The 23,111-nt window shown below is 31.3% G+C and overlaps 2 protein-coding genes across 3 annotated transcripts; one reads left to right on the top strand and one right to left on the bottom strand.

Annotated features, from left to right (window-relative positions):
* The first annotated feature begins 6,245 nt into the window (after positions 1-6,245).
* On the top strand, positions 6,246-19,691 carry LOC101500140 (AMP deaminase). Of its 2 annotated transcripts, XM_004506671.4 has the most exons (20): positions 6,246-6,719; positions 7,870-8,042; positions 8,328-8,535; positions 8,705-8,883; positions 8,975-9,026; positions 9,112-9,239; positions 9,331-9,510; positions 9,878-9,945; positions 10,047-10,189; positions 14,014-14,075; positions 14,791-14,904; positions 15,265-15,405; positions 15,879-16,031; positions 16,398-16,451; positions 16,523-16,633; positions 16,721-16,894; positions 16,980-17,060; positions 18,480-18,578; positions 19,015-19,132; positions 19,396-19,691. In XM_004506671.4, exons 1-19 carry the CDS (start codon positions 6,386-6,388, stop codon positions 19,081-19,083), a joined length of 2,523 nt encoding a protein of 840 aa, XP_004506728.1. In that variant the 5' UTR covers positions 6,246-6,385; the 3' UTR covers positions 19,084-19,132; positions 19,396-19,691. The 2 variants fall into 2 exon arrangements, with proteins under 2 accessions (XP_004506728.1, XP_073226180.1); XM_073370079.1 differs by having other exon boundaries at positions 6,247-6,719; positions 19,015-19,691.
* Positions 19,692-20,554: 863 nt separating this feature from the next.
* On the bottom strand, positions 20,555-21,716 carry LOC101500678 (protein SLE3). Its single transcript, XM_004506672.4, has 2 exons — positions 21,508-21,716; positions 20,555-20,979 (listed from the first exon to the last, which is right to left on the bottom strand). The coding sequence occupies exons 1-2, from the start codon at positions 21,620-21,622 to the stop codon at positions 20,798-20,800; spliced, it is 297 nt and encodes a 98-aa protein (XP_004506729.1). The 5' UTR covers positions 21,623-21,716; the 3' UTR covers positions 20,555-20,797.
* Between the last annotated feature and the right edge of the window lie 1,395 nt (positions 21,717-23,111).

Here is a 23,111-nt window from a genome sequence, read left to right as displayed (position 1 = left end):
ATTATAAGGAAGGGGGTATGAATCATAATTGCCCCTTTTAAAAAATTCCTGCTTAAAACTGAAAATTCAAATCAAGATTGATCTTGGTTATAACGAAGATTGATCTTGGTTAGTATAAAACAACAATATCAATGTTATCAATATGAAATCTGATTGTCACACATAAAGTAAATAGAGATAAAGATAGAGGTATCACACAAGGATATATCATAGTTCACCCAATCCGGGTTACGTCCAGTCCTCACAACTGTGAGATTTTCTACTAAGTGTTTAAAACAAAGAACCTTCTTGGTTTTACAATACCTAGTTTAGATCAACTTTGATCTACTACAAAGTTAAAACCTTTCCACCCAAAAAGGAGTTCAATCAAGTCACCTATCAACCTTGATAGGATTTCTTACAATCTACCCAAACTATACTAAACTCTTATAGTTTGAGTTTTACAATAATGATGAGATTGTTTTTGTTAGAATCTGAGATGTCTCAACTCTTGTTTGAGATCTGATTCTTTGACAGAGAAAAATATGAGAATGATTCTAGGAATCGAATGAGAAAAATCAGAACTGATTCATTGTATGTGAGTAAGAGAAATTCAAGTATGATTGAAATGAGTAATGGATTTCTTAGTACTTGAAGCTCTGATTTGTTCTTCATCGGGAAGCTTTATTTATAGGCTTCAAGATAGCTTATGAAAGCTCATTTAACCGTTGGAAGTAGGCCAACTATCATGAGTAAGTGAATGGATAAGATCAGCCAAAAAGAAAGAAAGTTCATGTTGAATCCAAGAACGTTCTTGACATCCAAGATCGTTCTTCGAATTGGTTGATGATGAGCTGACTTGTACTTGTGGTTATGTCAGTTGTCTGAGTTGAGTGCTTGCTTTTCAGTCACATGTGCAGGTCTAGAAAAGTACAATCAATAGTGTAATTTACAACTTGTAGCTTTGTACTTGCACTTGCCTCATTTGAAGAATGATCTTGTTTTATACTTTTGAACCAACATAAAATATAAACATAAAATCTAAAATAATTCTCCCCCTTTGTCAACACAAAAAGGTTGGGGAATACAAAGGAAATGTATACTACACACTGAAAACAATGAGTAGACTCCAGTTCTAATTTTAATCATAGAGAGCTTTAAAAGCTCCCCCTCAGAATATGCTTCAGATTTTTGAACCAACATAAAATCTAAACATAAAATCTAAAATAATTCTCCCCCTTTGTCAACACAAAAAGGTTGGGGAATACAAAGGAAATGTATACTACACACTGAAAACAATGAGTAGACTCCAGTTTTAAGAAAAATAACATTTTCTGAAAACTCCCCCTGAATTTTAAAGAATTAATATCCTTTTTTTTATAAAAAAATCATAATACAAGGAAAATGCCACTATGCTCTTTGTCATCTTTTACAAGAGACAACATTTTAATTTTGAACATGATAATAAGCGCATACATGGAAGCGAAATAAGATGATACATGTACCTTTGATTTGTTAATGTTTCCAAAGGTTATAGACTTTCCAAATATTTGTAAATAGAGGAGGCACCATACTTTTCCATTCATATGTATTGAACATGCCTTGTCCATGTATCAATGTTCTTTCTTGATTGTTGGATGATGTTCCTACATCACAAGTTAGTAATTATTTTGGTACCCATATTTGTTTGGGTCCTTGATGGTTAGTATATCTTCTTCTAGAAGATTTTTTCTTATAATAACAATTTCATTCAACATGACCACTCTTTGAACAAAAAGAATACTTCTTTTTTCTTCTTGGAGAAAGTTTTGATATGAGACAAGAACGTTCTTCACATGAATGAAAAAACGAGGAACGTTATTCGTTTTTTGGAAATCGTTTTGCTTTGAATTTTTTATCCCTTTTTTGTAAAAACATATGTAATCAAGATGTCCAATTTTGTTATAGTAAGAGCATCTTATATTACCTTTCTCATCCTTCTTTTGTGACACAAAAGTGTTTTCATAAAGCTTTTCTTTTTTAGAAGTTTTGAAACGTAAATCATTTTTGTCAAATATATCTTCTTCAAATATCATATTCTTTTGAAAAGTTTCAGTGGTATTTATCAAGTTGGTTGAGTCATTTTTTAGTTTATGAACTTCTATTTTTAAAGAGGTATTTTCTTCCTTAGTTTCAAAACATTCTTGAAGATGATTTTGTATGGGTATCTCATTGAGAATCTTTTGTTGCTCAAATATTTTTAAATTAGATTGTTGCAGGCTTTGAATGACCTTTGTTAGTTCGTCATTCATAACTTGTGCTTTTTATTTTTCTTCCTTTTCTTTACTGAGTTGTTCTTTTAATAAACCATATTTTTGAACAAGAATGTTTTAATCACATAAGAGATTATCAAATTCTTTTTTCATTTGTTCACAAATAGGACAGAGTTTAGAAATGATCACCTCATTATTTTCTAAGTTTTCCATTGAGCACATGTTGGCTTTTGACATTACTTCTTCTTCCTGAATCTTTTCCCCTAACACTTGTTAGGTGCTCAACTTTAGAGACCGAGCTCTGATACCAATTTAAGTAACAATTCCAATTATAAGGAAGGGGGGTTTGAATTATAATTGCCCCTTTTAAAAAATTCCTGCTTAAAATTGAAAATTCAACTCAAGATTGATCTTGGTTATAACGAAGATTGATATTGGTTAGTATAAAACAACAATATCAATGTTATCAATATGAAATCTGATTGTCACACATAAAGTAAATAGAGATAAAGATAGAGATATCACACAAGGATATATTCTGGTTCACCCAACCCGGGTTACGTCCAGTCCTCACAACCGTGAGATTTTCCACTAAGTGTTTAAAACAAAGAACCTTTTTGGTTTTACAACACCTAATTTAGATCAACCTTGATCTGCTACAAAGTTAAAACATTTTCACCTATAAAGGAGTTCAATCAAGTCACCTATCAACCTTGATAGGATTTCTTACAATCTACCCAAACTATACTAAACTCTTATAGTTTGAGTTTTACAATAATGATGAGATTGTTTTTGTTAGAATCTAAGATGTCTCAACTCTTGTTTGAGATCTGATTCTTTGATAAAGAAAAACACGAGAATGATTCTAGGAATCGAATGAGAAAAATCAGAACTGATTCATTGAATGTGAGCAAGAGAAATTCAAGTATGATTGAAATGAGTAATGGATTTCTTAGTACTTGAAGCTCTGATTTGTTCTTCATCGTGAAGCTTTATTTATAGGCTTCAAGAGAGCTTATGACAACTCATTTAACCATTGAAAGTAGGCCAGCTGTCATGAGTAAGTGAATGGATAAGATCAGCCAAAAAACAAGAGAGTTCATGCTGAATCCAAGAACGTTCTTGACATCTAAGATCGTTCTTCGAATTGGTTGATGATGAGCTGACTTGTACTTGTGGTTATGTCAGTTGTCTAAGTTGAGTGCTTGCTTTTCAGTCACGTGTGCAGGGCTAGAAAAGTACAATCAATAGTGTACTTTACAGCTTGTAGCTTTGTACTTGCACTTGCCTCATTTGAAGAATGATCTTGTTTTATACTTTTAATGAAGAATGTCTTTGATTCTTCGAATTCTGGAACAAATATGATTTAGATTGATCCTTGCTTATTCTAGATGAAGATATGAGATGAATAATGTTTCTAGGGTCCAATCTTTCACAAGGAAACTAGTTATTCTTGTTTCTGCCATAAACGAAGATCGTTCTTCGTTTCTCAACAATAAGTCAAGATCGATCTTCGTTTCACTGTTTTTTGCTTTCTTGATTTTAATGAGATCTGCTTTGGATTGCTTGAGACCTATCTTTTTTAATACACTCAAATAAACATGTTAAATACCAAAACGTTTAGAATCATAATTAGAATTCTTAATTAACCTTTTGTTTAGTTATCATCAAAACATTAAATTGAGATTTTGTCTCAACATATTCTTCTCTTATTATAAACCAAGTCCTATTGGATTCAAATCTTGTGGTGTTTATAAACAAGGTTTTTTATTCAGAAAAATATAGGGATTAATAATTCAAATCTTCTTGGATTTAGGCCATTGTGTTGCTCTATAAATGAGGTTTTTATTCAAAAGGCTAAAAATTGCCCCTAAGTTTCATAATTATGTGATTTTGACCCCTTATTTAAAAATAACAATGTTGTCCCTTAACTTTATTCTCTTTAGCAAAAGATGGATTGCCGTTGATTTTGACCGTGTCAACGTTGATGTACTCATTTTAAAAAAATTATATGCCTAAATATGAAATCTAATAAAAAAAATTAAAAAATATATTATTATGTGAGAATAAAAAACTTATGAAATTTATTAAGATTAAAGTCAACATTAACATGAGGAAACCTCTTAAAAGAGGCATGGTGATTACTTGTCGAAGAAAAGAGTTTTATGTCTTTTTTAAAATATGAAAATCACCCTACATTTTGCTACATTTGTGGGCGGATTGGTATAGATTGGTCACCAAATTAAGGACTCTGAGGAAGTGGAAGATCGTGAAGGAAATGATTATTGATTAGTTTTTATTTCATGTACTCCTTTCGGTTCTAAATATAAGAGAAAATGGAATCAACAAGTTAGTGTTTAATTGATGAGTGCAAGAGTGGAATTAACATTAGATAATTGAGGTGACCAACTTTATCCAAAAGATTTATCCACTTTGATGGATGGTCCATTGTAGACAATTAAAAGTTACTTGAAACTTTAAGGTTAATCAACAATACTCTTCAGAAGTATAATTTAACGAATTTTTCCATCTTTATACTTTAGACGGTAATATGTTTAGTGTTAATTCGAGATAAATTGAGTTTTAAAGAGACATATTAATTTATTTTTATATTATCAAATTAATATCAATTAAGTCATTATCTAAACTGTGAAAAAAAATCGTTAACTTATACTTCTATGAGTATCGTCCACCGTCTTTAATATTTAGAATTTTTAAGCATTAGTCAATTAATTATTCTTTTCATATCAATTAATTATTCCTTTCACAAGAAAATAATAGTTATTCTTAATCATAGCCTTTTTTATATACTTTTATTACTAAAAAAAAATTATTTATTCATAAGAAAATTCTAAAAAAGTTGTCAAGCTCTCAATTGACATAAAAAACATGCGATATCCAAATATGTTGCAATCGCAATATATATCATTTCACACTAATTTCTCTCATCTAAAAAGATTATGGCTTTTATTATTAGTAGTATGTAGTAATAAGATTTCAAAAAGCTGGTGGCCTCTGTAGACACCAATGTCAGCCTCTGGACGAGTGTGGTATATTGAAATTGTTTAAAAAAGAATATCCTAAAAATACTTTTTTGTGAAAGGATCTAAAAATAATTATTGTAAAGTTAGGCATTTTTATTTATGATTGAAATACAAAAAGTATTCGATTCCAGAACAGAAATAGGAAAAGTATATGCTAGTTGAGCACGGTATATCTCAAGAAAAAGTGAGTATATTCTCTCCGAATAAATAATATCTATTAATGATGAAATACTTAAAAATGATTTACCTTTAACCAAAAAATAATTTTAAAATAATTTTATTTTTTAGATTTTAACATTATTTTTTTTCTACTTCTATTTTTAATTATTACAATATACACTATTTTAAATATTTATAATAATAAAAAATCAAATTTTTTATTTCATATTTATCTTTTTAAATATTTGTTTTATTTTTTTGTCTTTATTATTTTATTTTGAATCTTATAAAATTAATTTTTATTGAAATCTTTACAAATTTTTATATCATTAATAATTGAGAGACTAAAATTAAGTATTATATATTGTAAAAATTGATTCAATAAAAATTAATTTTACAAAGATTGAAACGAAAAAAAAAATGAAAACAGGAAAAAAATTTGCAAACCTAAAATAATTTTTTTTTAAGCAACAAGGACCAATTTATGTTAATTAATAATAATAAAATAATGGATTAACAAAATAATATAATAATTATAAAGAGGGATACACGTCATGATGATGTGGTGTATAAAATACCTGATAAGCAGTCACACCACACTTGCCTCCATTTATCATAGAGCTAGCACGTACTTTGTGTTTGTATTCCTTTTTTGGTATAATTTGTGTTTGTATTATTATTTTTTGACAACGTGTTGGTATTATATTCTACCCATAACTTAACATTATTAATTAGTAATAAATATCATTATCATTATTCCTTACCATATCTTAAATCATAATTCCCCACCATATCGTATAAATCATAACACCACCATCACTTTCACTTAGTCACTGTTTTTTCAGTAGGGTTTTTCTTTATATCTCCTTTTTCTTTTCTCCACACCTGAAAAACGATTTCAGTTATAGATAGAGAAAATAACTTAGAGAGAGAAAGTTAATTCATTATTCAATGGATGCGCACGCTGTGCATTTGGCTATGGCAGCGCTCGTCGGAGCTTCCATCGTTGCCGTATCGGCGTACTACATGCACCGCAAGACGTTAGCGCAGCTTATGGAGTTCGCACGGGCGGTTGAGCTTGACGGCGGTTCCGACGGCGGCGATTCTCCGCTGCATTCAAAGAAACGGCGCGGTGGTTCTAAGAGGAGGATGAACGGCAGTTATCAGCGCTTCTCGGCTTCGTTGCCGGATGTTATGGCCATTTCTGGTGGACTCGACGGTAATGGAACGATGCACGTCGAAGGGATTCCGGCAGGGTTACCTCGGTTGCAAACACTCCGTGAAGGTATTGTTATTCACTTATTTGAGAGTTTTTTTGATGAAATTGAGTTATGTTACTGATTATTGAGTTGAAAAGTTTACATGATGAACGAATTCTTTTTTCTTTTTTCGATGAATGACGAAGGAAAATATTATAAACACTATTTTGAATTCATTCATTTATTTGATATTATATTAAGATAATTTTAGCTGTAAAGAAAAGAAAGACTAAAGTTGTAGAAATCATTTAAAAAATTATTCATGTAATTAAGATAATTTTAGCTGTAAAGAAATCTAAATTTTAATGGCATGATTTTCTTTACATGTCTTCACTTCCATCAATTATTGAAATCATTTAAAAAATATTCATATAAGTAAGTAATTTTATCGATTTCAATTTGTTTCTTAGTTCATATGGATTGTTGAAGCTAGTGCGATGGTGAATTGTAATTTGTAAACATCTTTTCTACTTTTCGTTTTATTACGAATAGTCTCCGATCGACCATGAAGCACCGAAGTTGACACTAGACTCGATGCTGACACACACGTCGATTGCATGTGCCAGTGTCGTGTTGGTGTTGAAAATTGTTAGACATCAAACAAGTCTTCCATCAGAAGTGTCGGTGCTAGAGAGCCAATGGATGATAAAATAGAAATCATATAACTTTCAAAAGGAAAACCGATGTCTAAGAGAGAAGAAAGTATAAGGGAATAAACTGAAGCATTGGAATAATTAGATGATATAAAGTTTATTCCCTTTCTCAATAATTTCTCTTGGTGGGTCAATCTTCCTGGACCACATTCCTTTGCCAACACAGCTGGAATTCAACTATACCACTATTGTAGAGATCGTTGTTTTCTTTAAGGAATTATGATTTTTATGCTTTGTTTAATCGTTATTAGTATGCCCAAGTGTCCGTAATCCGTAGAAATAAAGTATACTTCTGATCCTTTCCTGTTTTTAACTGTGAAGGTGCTAGGATTATTTTGTAGTAGAGTAGCATCAACACATGGCTTTGGAGGAAAAGGGTGGAAAAGCATTCATGTTAGATTACTGCCGCATTTGCTTTGTACTATACATCTTTCTGATTCAACACCTGCATAAATGCATGACCTGTCTAACTGAAAATGTGAATCTCAATAATTTTTGTGACTGATATATATTTATCTTACAGGAAAATCTGCGAACGGAGGTTCATTTATAAGAAATATTGTAAGACCGACTTCTCCCAAGTCTCCCGTTGCAAGTGCCAGTGCCTTTGAAAGTGTAGAGGGATCAGATGATGAAGAAAATTTGACAGATGGAGCCAAACTGGATACTACATATTTGCTTACAAATGGAAATGTAGTAAGTCTTTAATGCACCCGTCGAATGAAGTTTACCATACATTTGATATTCTGTATAAAAAGAAAGCTTACTCTTGAGATGATAAGAAACTGTCCCAATCTTTCTTTCTCCCCTCTTTCTTAATACCTCCCCTGCCCTTCCTCCTCCCATGGGCTTACAATTTTAACATTTTTCCTGTTAATATTCCGCCATGCTTTGATCACCACATAATGCAAGTTTCAATATGCTTTAAAGTATTGAATTTGAATTATCTCTGATTTTGAATTTGAAATCACCTGTGTGCAGGGTGGAGAAGGTAAAAATCCATACGAGACTTTGCCTAATCATGTTAATACTAATGGAGAGCAGATGACAATCGCTGCTTCAAATATGATCCGATCTCATAGTATTTCTGGTGACCTGCATGGTGTGCAGCCTGACCCAATAGCAGCTGACATTCTGAGGAAAGAGCCAGAGCAAGAAATTTTTGCTCGATTGAAAATTACTCCTATGGGTATGAACTGTGAGATATTGGTCATTCTCTTGAATGCAAACATATTGATCTAGATGGTTTTCTCATGGCATGCACAATCCACTTCCTTCAAACATTTTTTTGTTGCTGAAAACAGTTGCAATTCTAGAAAATCATTTTGCTAACACTAATTTTTATATTTTCTGTTCAGAGGCTCCATCATCTGATGAAGTTGAATCCTATGTGATTCTTCAAGAATGCCTTGAAATGAGGAAAAGATATGTTTTTCAAGAAGCAGTTGCTCCATGGGAGAAAGAAGTTATATCTGACCCCTGTACTCCAAAACCTAACCTAGAGCCATTCTTTTACACACCAGAAGGGAAATCTGATGTAAGTTATTTTTATATTTTCAACCTGGGAAAAGTTGGATCTCCTCATTTTTTCCTTTGATTAAATGAGTGTCATCTCTGTTGTGCCACAGCATTACTTTGAAATGGAGGATGGAGTTATTCATGTATATCCAAATAGAGACTGTAAGTTAAATTTGGAGCATGTTTGCAAATTTTGATGATACCCCTGTAGCTGGGTTTTTTATGCGTGTTTATCTATTACTTGCAGCCAAAGAAGAGCTTTTTCCTGTTGCCGATGCAACTACATTTTTCACTGACCTTCATCATATACTTCGAGTTATAGCAGCAGGGAATATCAGATCTTTATGCCATCACAGGCTTAATCTTCTAGAACAAGTAAATACATATCAAAATTACTGAACATAAAAAATATACTGCAGCCTATGTTTGTTTCGAGTTACAGATAAGAATTTGTGTGTGTATTCAGAAATTCAATCTTCATTTGATGCTCAATGCGGATAGGGAATTTCTCGCCCAAAAAAGTGCTCCACACCGAGACTTCTATAATGTTAGAAAAGTGGATACACATGTCCACCACTCAGCATGCATGAATCAGAAACATCTTTTAAGATTCATAAAGTCAAAGCTGAGGAAAGAGCCTGATGAGGTGACAGTTTGAAACTCTTTGTCCCTGCAATATACATACTTTGCAGTAACCTTTTTATTTTTTTTATCGGATGTCAACATTGAACTTAAGGAAGAAGATAATATAAAAAATTCACTTCTTTTTTGAAATATAAATGTTTTGGCATGTTTTAATGAGCATTAAATGTAATAATGTACTTAAGATTATATTTCTGCAACCTATGAATGGAATGGGAAATATTACAGGGATGCTCAAAATGATTGCATGCTGTCATTAAATGCAAAAGTAAATATCATATGCATTGCTCTATGATTTTTATATTAAAGATTATTTAAATTATATTTTAGGAAGTGACATGAATACTATTGTATATTTTAACATTCTTCAGGTTGTAATATTTCGAGATGGAACATATCTGACGTTAAAAGAGGTTTTTGAGAGTCTAGATTTAACTGGGTAATGAACTTCTATAATTTAAATTGTAACTATTATTATGATTCAAATTTGCTGGAAATAAATTTCATTTATTAATCTTGTTTTTGAACTTATTTTAACAGATATGATCTCAATGTTGACCTTTTGGATGTCCACGCAGACAAAAGTACATTTCATCGTTTTGACAAGTTCAATCTTAAATACAATCCTTGTGGTCAAAGTAGGCTCAGGGAGATATTCTTGAAGCAGGATAATCTCATTCAAGGTAATTTTTTATTTTTGGTATGACACATTTGAAGTCATCACAACTTTGTGCTAGCTTTTAACCATAGCCAATTTGGCACAAATAAGGTAAACAGATATGTACTCGATGATGTGTTGGATGTGCTACAAAATACGACACGGTGATCGCTATTTATAGTTGTACTAGACTTGTCAGGATTGCTTGATTTCTCAAAATAAGAGATTGAGCAGCACAAAATTCTGGTTTATGTTTGATTTAAAAATATTCATAAAATAGAACAAAATAAGAAGTGACGTACAAGGAGAAAATTCAAAATATTTGCTCATTAAACCAAAGAACAACTTTTTTGTCTCGTGAGCAAAACAACCAAAATGTCAAAAATACCCCTTCTTCCTCAAGAGAATGATATAATGTTTAATAGACAAACACTACCAGTCCATCACCATCACCATCACCATGATCGGATATATGATGTTTAATGATGATATCTACTGGATTAGTAAAACTGGTTGTCGGTACAGACCAACCAATAAAGAACACCCTCTGAACTCACCAATGATTCTGTGCAAATTTTTCTGTTATTTTGATTTCTTACAATGGACAAAGTAGTTTGAAAGCTCGCAAACAAAAATAGTTAATGTTTCACTTGCCAATTTGCTAAATCACTCCCATTCCTTCAACTTTCGAAGTTCAAACCTGTGTTTCCACTTGTTGAAACGAAGTAGATGAAAATAAATTGGGTTAGTTGTATCTGTAGTTTGTTAAATGGGTGATTTTGGTCTCCAAAAGTTTTGATAATTGATGACTTACTGGTATGAAAAAGCCAAGAATGGGGATGGAAAGAGAATATGACTGGCACTAGTTGGTTTGAGGATGGAGATCAGGATGAATGTATGGGGATTGTAGATCAGTGGTGCTAAACTACATCTGGAATAAAGGGAAGGGGTCACACTCACACCAGGTCTAGGACAAAGGTCAGTATGGGCATATTCTATTTGGGACATAAGTGACATTAGATCACATTTAAGACAAAGGTGTTGAAGAAATCACTGGCATTAGAGGCATTATAGATGCAGCCTGAAAGGTGAATGCTGGCTGGCTTAATGGTGGATACTAACATCCAGAATTAAGCAAAATTTGTTGGAAGGGGGTGGGGTCGATATGCAGAGAGGACAATGAGGTGAGATGCCAGTGGCTGGTGGCTATACACGCCCTTACTCAATGTTAAATAGAATGACATCTTTACAGGCTTTAGTGTTGTGTTGACACTAGTGGCATTGTATCTTGGATGACCAAAGGTTGCCAAAGATGATGGTTTGGTTTCCCATTTTTAAGTCTTAGACAATAGCAGATCTAAACAAACAATGGTGCCGAGGAAAGATAAAAGGAAATACGTCTACATGAGTGCACTTGGAAGGTTGTCGATGGTTTGTTCATTTGCTGGAAAGCTTCTTAAATAGTTGTTGCATGATTGTCGATGGTAAAATAGTTGTGAAATAGCACATTTGGGAGCGTAAAGCAAGGACGGGGATGGTGGCAGTGATGTCAAAAAAGCCGCTGACATGAACCAGGAAGTGAGGGTTTCAAAAGGAAAACAAGAGAGATGGTTAATCTGAATGAAGATGATAATCATGGAATTGATGTTGATCTCTTAATTTCAGGGAACTCACAAAGGATGGTACCAATTTGATATTATATTTTATGAATTATATTGCTAATTTTCATCAATTATATTATATATTTACAACTACGACAAATAGATAAAATTATACAATTAAAACAATAATTAACTTTAGTGATTATCATGTTCTAAAAGTTCCCAAATATGCTCCACAAAGTATGTTATATATATTTTTTGTAGAAGCCTCTTTCCTCAATAGGTACTCTCTTTGTTCACTCGCCATTGGGGGTAGCTTACACGTTTTACTCCTTAATAGGTAAAGCATTCCCCATTTGGGATGCTCTAAGAGATCAGCTAAAATACACTAAAATGTTCTAAGGTTCAATATAGATTTGTGAGATATTTCCACAATTTGGAAGAAAGTGACAAGAGAAACGCTTGGCAGGTTTCTGGTCCGGTGATTTTTTTGCAATCTAATGAATATATTTTATAGATCGAGTCCATATGGTCTTTTATAGTTACAAAAACAATGAAGTCATTTCATGCTAAGGTTGGGTCATCTACATGAATTAGATAATGCCATAATGTCCTGTCGTATGTAATAATCTGTAGTTATGGAGGTTATTTTAATGAAGCCAGAAAGTTATATTGTCTAATACTATTTTATGATATGCAGAGAGGACAATGAGGTGAGATGCCAGTGGTTGGTGGCTATACACGCCCTTACTCAATGTTAAATAGAAAGACATCTTTACAGGCTTTAGTGTTGTGTTGACACTAGTGGCATTGTATCTTGGATGACCAAAGGTTGCCAAAGATGATGGTTTGGTTTCCCATTTTTTAAGTCTTAGACAATAGAAGATCTAAACAAACAATGGTGCCGAGGAAAGATAAAAGGAAATACACATGAGTGCACTTGGAAGGTTGTCGTTGGTTTGTTCATTTGCTGGAAAGCTTCTTAAATAGTTGTTGCATGATTGTCGATGGTAAAATAGTTGTGAAATAGCACATTTGGGAGCGTAAAGCAAGGACGAGGATGGGGGCAGTGATGTCAAAAAAGCCGCTGACATGAACCAGGAAGTGAGGGTTTCAAAAGGAAAACAAGAGAGATGGTTAATCTGAATGAAGATAATAATCATGGAATTGATGTTGATCTCTTAATTTCAGGGAACTCACAAAGGATGGTACCAATTTGATATTATATTTTATGAATTATATTGCTAATTTTCATCAATTATATTATATATTTACAACTACGACAAATAGATAAAATTATACAATTAAAACAATAATTAACTTTAGTGATTATCATGTTCTAAAAGTTCCCAAATATGCTCCACAAAGTATGTTATATATATTTTTTGTAGAAGCCTCTTTCCTCAATAGGTACTCTCTTTGTTCACTCGCCATTGGGGGTAGCTTACACGTTTTACTCCTTAATAGGTAAAGCATTCCCCATTTGGGATGCTCTAAGAGATCAGCTAAAATACACTAAAATGTTCTAAGGTTCAATATAGATTTGTGAGATATTTCCACAATTTGGAAGAAAGTGACAAGAGAAACGCTTGGCAGGTTTCTGGTCCGGTGATTTTTTTGCAATCTAATGAATATATTTTATAGATCGAGTCCATATGGTCTTTTATAGTTACAAAAACAATGAAGTCATTTCATGCTAAGGTTGGGTCATCTACATGAATTAGATAATGCCATAACGTCCTATCGTATGTAATAATCTGTAGTTATGGAGGTTATTTTAATGAAGCCAGAAAGTTATATTATCTGATACTATTTTATACCTGTAGGAATTGATTATATTATATAATTTACTAAATTTTGCATAAGATGGATGCACCAGAAGTTCTTGTTATGTATTATTTATTGTACATTTTATTATTTGGGTCAATGAGGTGCAAGGGGGACAAATGGAAATATTTTATACATGGATTACTCTGGTAGGAGGATAAGATTTGTTGAAAACTGTATAATAAGGTTTGAATTTGAATTTTGAATTTTAAACAGCCATGCTGGTCAGTTTGAAAATGGTTTAAGATTGTGTTTTTAAGTCAACTGCCACCTGTGGGTTAATGAACTAGTGGAAGAAAGCAAAAGTGGAAAGACTTGAAAAAACAGTTCCTAGCTATAATAAAAATGTATTAATGCTCATTTTGGAGATTATTGTCACTAGTTATGTTAATTTATTAACATCTTTGCTCACATTGACTAGGTCGTTTTCTCGGTGAGCTCACAAAGCAAGTGTTTTCTGATCTTGGTGCCAGTAAATATCAGGTGCTATAGTTATACTGAATCATTATCTAAAATTTCTTTGACCATTTTAGAAAATATAAAATTCTAACAGATCATAATTTTTCTTTTTTTATTATGATCTTCTGTATCTGGGCTTCTTAGCTTCTATCATTAACCATAAACTTGGACTGGTTTATTTCTATTTTACTCATGTTAATGCCTCCAACTTGAATGTGCCACATTGGCTCATACACATGTAATCTTTATATAAGTTCCGTTTAAGGCAGATGGTAGTAGAACTTTCTTGTGGGTGTACAATTATTTTAAAACACACTTTTTGTTAAATTGCATTACAAAGATATCTACTAAAATTTTCTTTTTCCAATTGTTATTGGCGATGCCTTTCTTTAGCCTCAGTATTTGTGCTCATAACACTTGTTACAATATTCTCTGGAAGCATTTCAAATCGTTGGTAGGTTTATAATTGTAATAATCTTTTATTCATTCTTTTTAACCTTTGAAAAACTAGTAGTAACCAGTTAAGGCAGTTGTTGCTTTTTTTCCTTCTTACAAATATAAGGAATAGATTTGGCGTTTGTTCATGTTTGTATTTATAATGGTTTTCCATTTCCCTGCCTAATGGTACAAGTCTTGGTTGTTGTGAATAATAATTTACCATTATTTATTTATAATGGTTTCCCATTTCCCTCCTATATTGTTATTAACTCATGCATATTTGTACCTAATTCGTTCACAGATGGCTGAATATAGAATATCAATATATGGGAGGAAGCAAAGTGAGTGGGACCAACTAGCCAGTTGGATAGTGAATAATGATTTGTACAGTGAGAATGTTGTTTGGTTGATTCAGGTATTCTCTAGTCATTTGCTTAAATCACTGATTAGTTTTATTTGTTAGAATGGTATAATGAAAATTTATTGTTAACTGTTAATTCCGCAATTGCATAAATCAGTAATCTCTATAGTTGTCAATTTCACAGTTTTAAGTTTCATTTTATAATTGGTGCTTGTCTCTTCACATTGAGTTTAAGATTTTTAGGTTAAACATTATTCCAAATCTGTAAATCATTCTGTTGATGTTCCTTTTAGGATTCTTAGTATCTGGTAGTTTTTCAGGAACTTTTCCATTTATGGTTTATTTTGTTCAGAGATTTTGTTTTTTTTTTTTTTGTCAATTAGATGCCAGTTCTTATAAATATCTGTCTTGCAGCTTCCCCGATTGTATAATGTGTACAAGGAAATGGGAATTGTGACCTCATTCCAGAACATGCTTGACAATATCTTCATTCCACTTTTTGAGGTTACTGTTGACCCTGATTCACATCCTCAGCTGCATGTTTTCTTGAAACAGGTTTGGTCTTTATCTCCATTCTATAGTATTGTTTAATTTTGAAGTTAAACATCCATTTTCTTTTCTCCGAAGATACAAGTGACAGTTTGGTCCCTGAATAATAAATATTTTGTAATGACCCATCTTTTCACTTATGACATAAAATTAATCCTCTGATGGGGATCAGTTTGATATTGAAGCAACAGATTGAAAATGAACGACCATTTTATTATATTTATTAATCAAGGATCAAACTAATGACACTATTTTTTAAGGATTGAATTAGTGACTCTACTAGTTTTATACTACACTGTACGGATTCTGCCTTTATGGCTACTTTTAGAACTGTTTTATTACCTATACACTAATAAAGCATTTAAAGGAGTGTAAATGCCCTATAACTATGCATTGCATAAACAAGTTTGTTTATGCAGTATCAGTCATTGTCATTTAATAATATCATTTAGTAGTTGTTATTTGTTTTCATTTTTAAGGTTGTTGGGTTGGATTTGGTGGATGATGAAAGCAAACCTGAAAGACGACCAACAAAACACATGCCCACGCCTGTTCAATGGACTAATGTATTTAATCCGGCATATTCATACTATGTGTATTACTGTTACGCAAATCTGTACACCTTAAACAAGGTATGTAATTTTTCACCAGAATGACTCTAAATTGTTGCTGGAGTTTTGGGCGCTTAGTTCACAAAAAGGTGTAAAAAATAACAAAAGGGGAATTGACTGGGGATGGTCTTTTAACCTCTGTTAGTAATGTATTCTTCGTAATAGCTTAAGCTGCACTTGCATATCTCCCATATCATATTGTTTTTATGTTAGCAGTTCTGATCTGACTATCAGTATAGTCTATGCACGTTGTTTTTGCTTTCTGTAGTGACCACAAACCACCTTCAACATGTATTTCAAGCTTTAAATGCCTCTAACTTCATGAATATTTGTACTTTTTGATTTTGTTTCGACACTTAACTTGTTCTAATATTATAATATTTCCAGCTTCGTGAATCAAAGGGACTGACTACAATCAAATTCCGTCCTCATTCTGGAGAGGTATATATTGGAGTATATTTTGTGTTAATTAATTGTGCTGTGGTAACCTGATGGCATCATTTTGTCTTTAGGCTGGTGATATTGACCACCTTGCTGCTACCTTCCTTACGGCTCATAACATTGCCCATGGAATCAACTTGAGAAAATCGCCTGTGCTTCAATATTTATATTATTTGGCCCAGGTTTGGCTCTATTATTAACTGATTATTACTTGGTTATGATAAATGCAACAACTACTTATTTTTAGGTGGGTACTCTTTTTTTTACAGATTGGACTGGCAATGTCTCCTCTGAGCAATAACTCTCTATTTTTAGACTACCATCGAAACCCTTTTCCTGTGTTTTTCTTGCGGGGTTTGAATGTATCACTTTCTACTGATGATCCACTCCAAATTCACTTAACAAAGGAACCGTTGGTTGAAGAGTATAGTATAGCTGCTTCTGTGAGATCTCTTTCTCTCTCTACCTGTGCACATGTGTTCTACCTATTGACAATGCTTACCATTTAGACATGTTCTTCCTTTACAGGTGTGGAAATTGAGCTCATGTGATTTATGTGAAATTGCCCGAAATTCAGTTTATCAATCAGGTTTCTCACATGCTTTAAAGGTACACTTTTTATCTGATTCTCCCGTGAATGAAATCCTCTGCCACCAAGACATTCTTTATGTTTTATTTTACATGTTCTCAGCGAAATCCACAAAGAGTTGTCTTAGACGAGCATGACCTAATGCACAATATCAATGCTCAATATGATTATCTTAATGTATTGTACTCCATTCATGTTCAATATTTATTTTGAAATTTTCATTCTCAGAATTGTGAAGCAATTATTTGTAGCAAAAAAAAAAAAAAAAGGAATAAAAAAATTATTTTCTGCAACCTCATATAGTTACTTATTTATATCTTGAGCAAAATATGGGTCAATGAACCATGTGTTGATAACATCGAAGTATTTGAAACTGAATTTTTTTAGCTGTTACCTGATATGGAAAATATATCTTCTCAAATTTTAGTCTCATTCAAGAGTATTTTAAATTATCTCTGGGAACCACTTTTTATTTTAGATTATCCAATACGATTAGTTTCTAAATATCTTTTTTAATATTAATGTTACATTCCCCTCTTTTATTTCAATTCTTAAGAGTCTAGTATTAGTATAAATAAGTGCAGTGCTTTGTCTTTTATCCTCAACATTATATCAAACTATAAAAATAAAGTCTTTATTTGTTTGTCTTTCTCCGTTATCTGCATCTCTATGTGTGCCTTGTAGCCGTTTAGATGAATTTTCTGTTCAACATTAAAAAACAACAAAATTTGTCGCCCACATCAAGAGGTCATAGGTTACAAAGATTCTTGATGGGAAAAGTTTAATTTACTACTTTACCCCATTGAACTTAGGTTCTAGATTCAAGAAACTAAAAAATGGCTATTTACATTATTAGTTTGATGTTAATATGAAAGGATAAAAAAAAATATTAAAGGGTCCAAATGCACAATTCAGAAAGTTTGGGGTTTGCATTGCACTATTTTGTAGTTTGAGGACCTAAACACAACCCTAAGTTGGAGTGGTCAACTTGGAATTTTCACTTGTATGTTATGAAATGAAACAATATTTCTGAATCCATACTGGGTTACCACATGAATCATGCATATACTTCTTTTGGAGTGTTAGTATAACATTAAAAGGTGTAATGATTATGATGGTAGGTAGGTCTTATATCATGAATGAGGCTATTTAGTATGAGCAATTTTTTAAAGAAACACAAGAATGATACTTGTCAGTTTATTTATTAGAAGTCAGTCAAAGAGTCATTCTCATACTTAGTGGAAAACATGAGAGTGCAGGTGGAAGAAAACTGTTCCTATAATTTGGATGTTTTCGTTATTTGTACTTTCTTACGGTATATTATTTCCCTTATATAAATGTGAATCTTATGCTATTTAATAGAGTTGTAAAGTGTCGTAAAAAAAATATAGTTGCAAAGATAACTGTATTCTTCTCAACTGATCGGTGTCTTGTTTCAGTCACATTGGATTGGTAAGGAATACTACAAGAGAGGGCCGAATGGAAATGACATTCACAGAACAAACGTTCCTCACATTCGATTAGAATTCCGTGACACGGTATGGGTTCATTAATGGTTACACTACATATAGCTTTTTCTTTGCTGTTAATTTCTCGTGTCACTGAGTTTAATAATTAATGTTTGATTAATTTTCATGTATGATTAAAATATGCTTATATAAACAAATCGGAACTGCTAAGGTGTTGGAAATAAAATTTTATTAAATTATATAAATTATTTGAAGAAAATATGCTTTGTAAATTAGAGTAACATCATTCTAATAGTCCTTCAGACACCAATGCAATAATATGTTAAACTAAAAGGATCAATCCTTGGAAAACCAAGACAATTTACTTTTGATTAGTAAAAACTATTAAGTATTAAATTCTAAATAACTGAAAAATATATGAACCAATATTTAATGGTAAACTTAAATAGTGTGATTTGTTATGTGTTGATAACGGGAATCACACATTGGAGTGCTATCTTTGCAGATTTGGAGGGAGGAGATGCAACAGGTTTATTTGGGGAAATCCATCATTCCTGAAGACATAGAAAAATAGTGTGGCAAAAGCCTGTATTTCATACATGAGCGCTGGAAATTGTGAATAGGTTCTACTTTCTTATTTCCTTGTTCCTTTTCATATACTTTGATGGTTTACACAATGTTTTAGTAAACGGACAGTTGAACCCGACAAACCATGAACAGACACACTATGGTTAGGTTATTTGAGCGGTTTGTTCAATCTGTTTAAAGCTTGGAGGTCTTACCAGTTGGATGTCTGGTTTGTTTTTTAGAACATTGGGTTTACGTAATTGGAATTGGCGATTCTTGACCCTGCTCCAGAGTTTACTAAATGTGTGTTCACTTGTAGGGGAAGAAAGTGAGTTCCTCAAACCCATTCAACCTCAGATATCCTGAGATTGAAGATGTTACAACACTGGGTCGATGACATGAACCTGATATATAATAACTAAAGATCCCTGAATTATATCAACGTATAGCCCTGGGAAAGTGTTCTGTTAATATATTATTAATTTAGGCTAGAATTTTAAATGGCAACTGTTGATGCATGTTGCTGTTAGAAATATTATTGAAAATAATAATAATGCTGGTAGAAATATTAATTAATATGATCTTTTGAAGAGGGAGATTCTCTCAAAATTTTGATTCCCGGTGCTTGTTAGTTGAAAACTGATGGGCCTATATTACAAGTTTTATTTTATTGTACTTGTTCTATATTACAAATTTTATTTAGACTGGTGACGTAATACGGTCCCTGAAAGTAGAATGCCAAAATATATTGATTGGCTTAGTACGGAATAATATATTTGTCTCAAACCATTTTGTTCGTTCAAAGATGTTGAATTCCCAAAACAGCTTAAAGGCGACCAATGATCTTTGAAACAAAAAGGGTTGTGAAGTTTTGTTCTAATAAAGCTATTTATTATATGGGAAAAATGATAGTTATATTTAAGTAGCTATTCAACTTGTTATGATTATTATTTTAATTTCTTAGTAGATTCATTTTTCTCCTAAGTAACGAGTCCAATATAAAGGATCCAAAAAATTGTTTGATATTTAAATTTTAATAATTGTGAATGTGCAGCAGAATGTATCTTGTGTGGGTGAAGCTTGAATTTTTTTTTTTTTATAATAAAAAAAAATTTTTGGTAAAAAAGAAATTGAAGTTTTAACATTTCTTTGTGCTTTTTCTCAAAGCACAAAATGATTGAATGTTGTATAAAAAACATTATTGAAATACACTGTCTTGGTTTTGGTTGTGGATAACTCAAACACAGTATTTTTGGTTGTGGATAACTCACAAACTATTGGTAAATTTTTTTTCCTTCTTTCAAAAGGAAATATAAGTTGATGTTTATATTATTTTTGAAAAATATTTGTAATTAATTTGTTTAGAGATTATAGTTTTGACAAATTTTTGTAATATAAATTTTGTTTATTTTATCCTCCTTGTTTAGAGATTATAATTCTCATTCAAACCACCTAATATCACCGTAACGTTTTTAAGATAAAAAAACATTCTAACATTAGACATCGACATTACATATACAAAACATATTACTTGAAAATGAAGGAAGAACCTCCTAGATTCATATATACCTTCATTTCACCTAAAGATACCTATGATTAGACTTGTCCTTGTCACTATGCTAGCTAATTATTACAACTAAAACACACAACAAACACAACCTAAACCATATTTTGACAAACATTTTAGTATAGCTAGCATAAGAGTTAACACACATGCAAGATCACTTGTTCTGGTTCCTACCACTACCAGTTTTGAACTTGGATTCATCAATGTCAATACCTTCCTCTTCAGCACGCTCTTCACCTGATTTGTCCATAGTGCTCAATCCACCTTTACGGCCCATCTCCTGATACCCTTCTTTCCCAAGTTGTTCTTTCCTTGCCTGCCCTCCCTTGCTCCTCCCTTCATTTACACAATAATCACCAAAAATAATTTCAACTTATTGATCCAAAAAAAAAAAACAAAGACCAAATACACAATAATAATTAAAACAATGGCAATTGTAGCAAAAATTATGACAATCACAAAATAAAAAACTAAAATAATATATAAATAAATTAAAACTTGTCCTAAAACAACTTAACTAAAAATAAACATTTTGATAATTTGTAACAGAAATAATAACTCTTAACACAAATTTTTTGCTTAACAAATGTAACCCAAATAAAATTTGAAATACTATTTATTATTTAATTTTTTGTATATTAAGTTGGATTAGTTAAAACTCGTCCTTTTTTTTGTAACACAAACATTTTGCTTAACAAAGATACCAATATAAAATTGAAACAATTTTTAATACTAAAATTTTTGCATTAATTTTAGTTGAAACATTAAACTTGAAAAAAAAACCATTCTCAACATATTATAGAGAGAATGTGAGAAGTAAATGTATGGATTTATTTATCATATCATAATTATAATATATGTAACCTTCAGCAAGATGTTCTTGAGCCTCAAGGCTTTTGCCTCCAGTACCACCAGGAACAACAGTCTCTCCTTGCCTTGCTTTCTCATCAAGCTCTTGTCGGTTTTGTTGAGATGCCATTTTCCTCAAAACTTTGGATTGGTTGATAATGCTATGTAATATCAATTTCTTGATTAGTACTCAAGCTAGGTGATTAAAAGAAATGTTTGAAGGGGTTTATATAGAAAACAAAGTATAAAAAATATTTAATATTGCATGGATTGATCTTTATCTTTAGGGTGAGTGGTAATATTTGAGAAATAACCAAAATATGACAACAGGGTAAATAATGAAAAGAGTGGTTATTAAGTGACATGTGTAACAGACGCGGCGAAGGTGGAAACAAGACACGCATGATTTTGGAACTATTCTAATGACACGTACGAGCTCTAGAGCTTTGTTCCGGTTATCTCACAAAGAAATTGTATGATAAATTAGTTTTTACTTTGTGTGTGGAAGTCGAGAGAAATTATACTACTATTCAAATTAATATTTAACTTTTAACATATATGGTACATTGTATACGGGTACTTCTAATAAATACGTAAAAAAAGTTATATATGGGATAACAATTCCCTTTAAAAATAAATTGAACAATATCTATTATTAATTTTTAAATGAATAATTATTATTTTTGTATAATTAATTATAAATATTTATAATATTAATTATTAATTTATTCACTTCATTTATTTTTTTAGAGGTGTCAAATATTTTAAACAATATATTTATATAATAACTTTCAATTTTAAGTATAAATAAAAGTGAGCTAAATAGAACATAAGAACATAATTTATTTAATTCAAAATTTAAATAACAAATATCAATTATCCCAACAACGCAGGGAGTTGTAAAATAACGTAATAAGAAAAATATTTTTAAGATGTTCTTAACTATATTTAGTGTGCTAAGTTGAAAAAGTCATCTAATTAGTAACTTTTAAATTCACCCGTAACATAATGGAATTAAAGTTTTATTTTAATTATTAAAATGAATTATATATGTAGCAATCATATAAATTGATAAATTTATATGATAATAGTCAAGATTTTAAAAAAAAATCAGTATACTGGATTATTTTAAACATGACTCATATATATATATATATATATAAAAGAGATATTCATTCATAGTAAGCTAGATTAAAACTCACGACCACAAGAATATTTCTATTCTCTTACTAATTTTCTTTTTACGGAAATGATTAAAGTCAATTCACTGTAAAATTATATCTCTCTTTTACAGAAAAAAATCCGTCAGAATATATAGGACTAATCTCAATCCTCTTATTTATCAACTTATTATATATATATTCATCCATGCATTTGCGTAAATACAAAATAAAATATTTCATTCAATTCACATATATCACACCAATATATAAAAAAAATACAATATTAAATATTTAGATCATTCATAAAAGAGTTAACAATAATTTATAATTATTTAAGTACCAAATTGAAGTGCTAGACATAATGTCAAAATATACTCCTAGATTAGGAAAAAACGAATTTAAAACAGAAAAGAACCCCCTTCTCAAATTGATAAATTCTCTTAGCCAATTAAAATT

The sequence above is a fragment of the Cicer arietinum genome, chromosome 6 (genome assembly GCF_000331145.2).
Source record: "Cicer arietinum cultivar CDC Frontier isolate Library 1 chromosome 6, Cicar.CDCFrontier_v2.0, whole genome shotgun sequence".
Lineage (NCBI taxonomy): Eukaryota > Viridiplantae > Streptophyta > Magnoliopsida > Fabales > Fabaceae > Cicer > Cicer arietinum.
This window is presented reverse-complemented; position numbering and strand designations above follow the sequence as displayed.

Bases quoted from the DNA above. Each gene is read 5' to 3' on its own strand.
- LOC101500140 (XM_004506671.4), top strand. From the start codon at position 6,386: ATGGATGCGCACGCTGTGCATTTGGCTATGGCAGCGCTCGTCGGAGCT. The intron at 9,027-9,111 runs GTAAGTTAAATT...TATTACTTGCAG, and splicing joins TGTATATCCAAATAGAGACT to CCAAAGAAGAGCTTTTTCCT. The intron at 14,076-14,790 runs GTGCTATAGTTA...ATTCGTTCACAG, and splicing joins TTGGTGCCAGTAAATATCAG to ATGGCTGAATATAGAATATC.
- LOC101500678 (XM_004506672.4), bottom strand. From the start codon at position 21,622: ATGGCATCTCAACAAAACCGACAAGAGCTTGATGAGAAAGCAAGGCAA. The intron at 20,980-21,507 runs GTTACATATATT...GTGTAAATGAAG, and splicing joins TCAAGAACATCTTGCTGAAG to GGAGGAGCAAGGGAGGGCAG.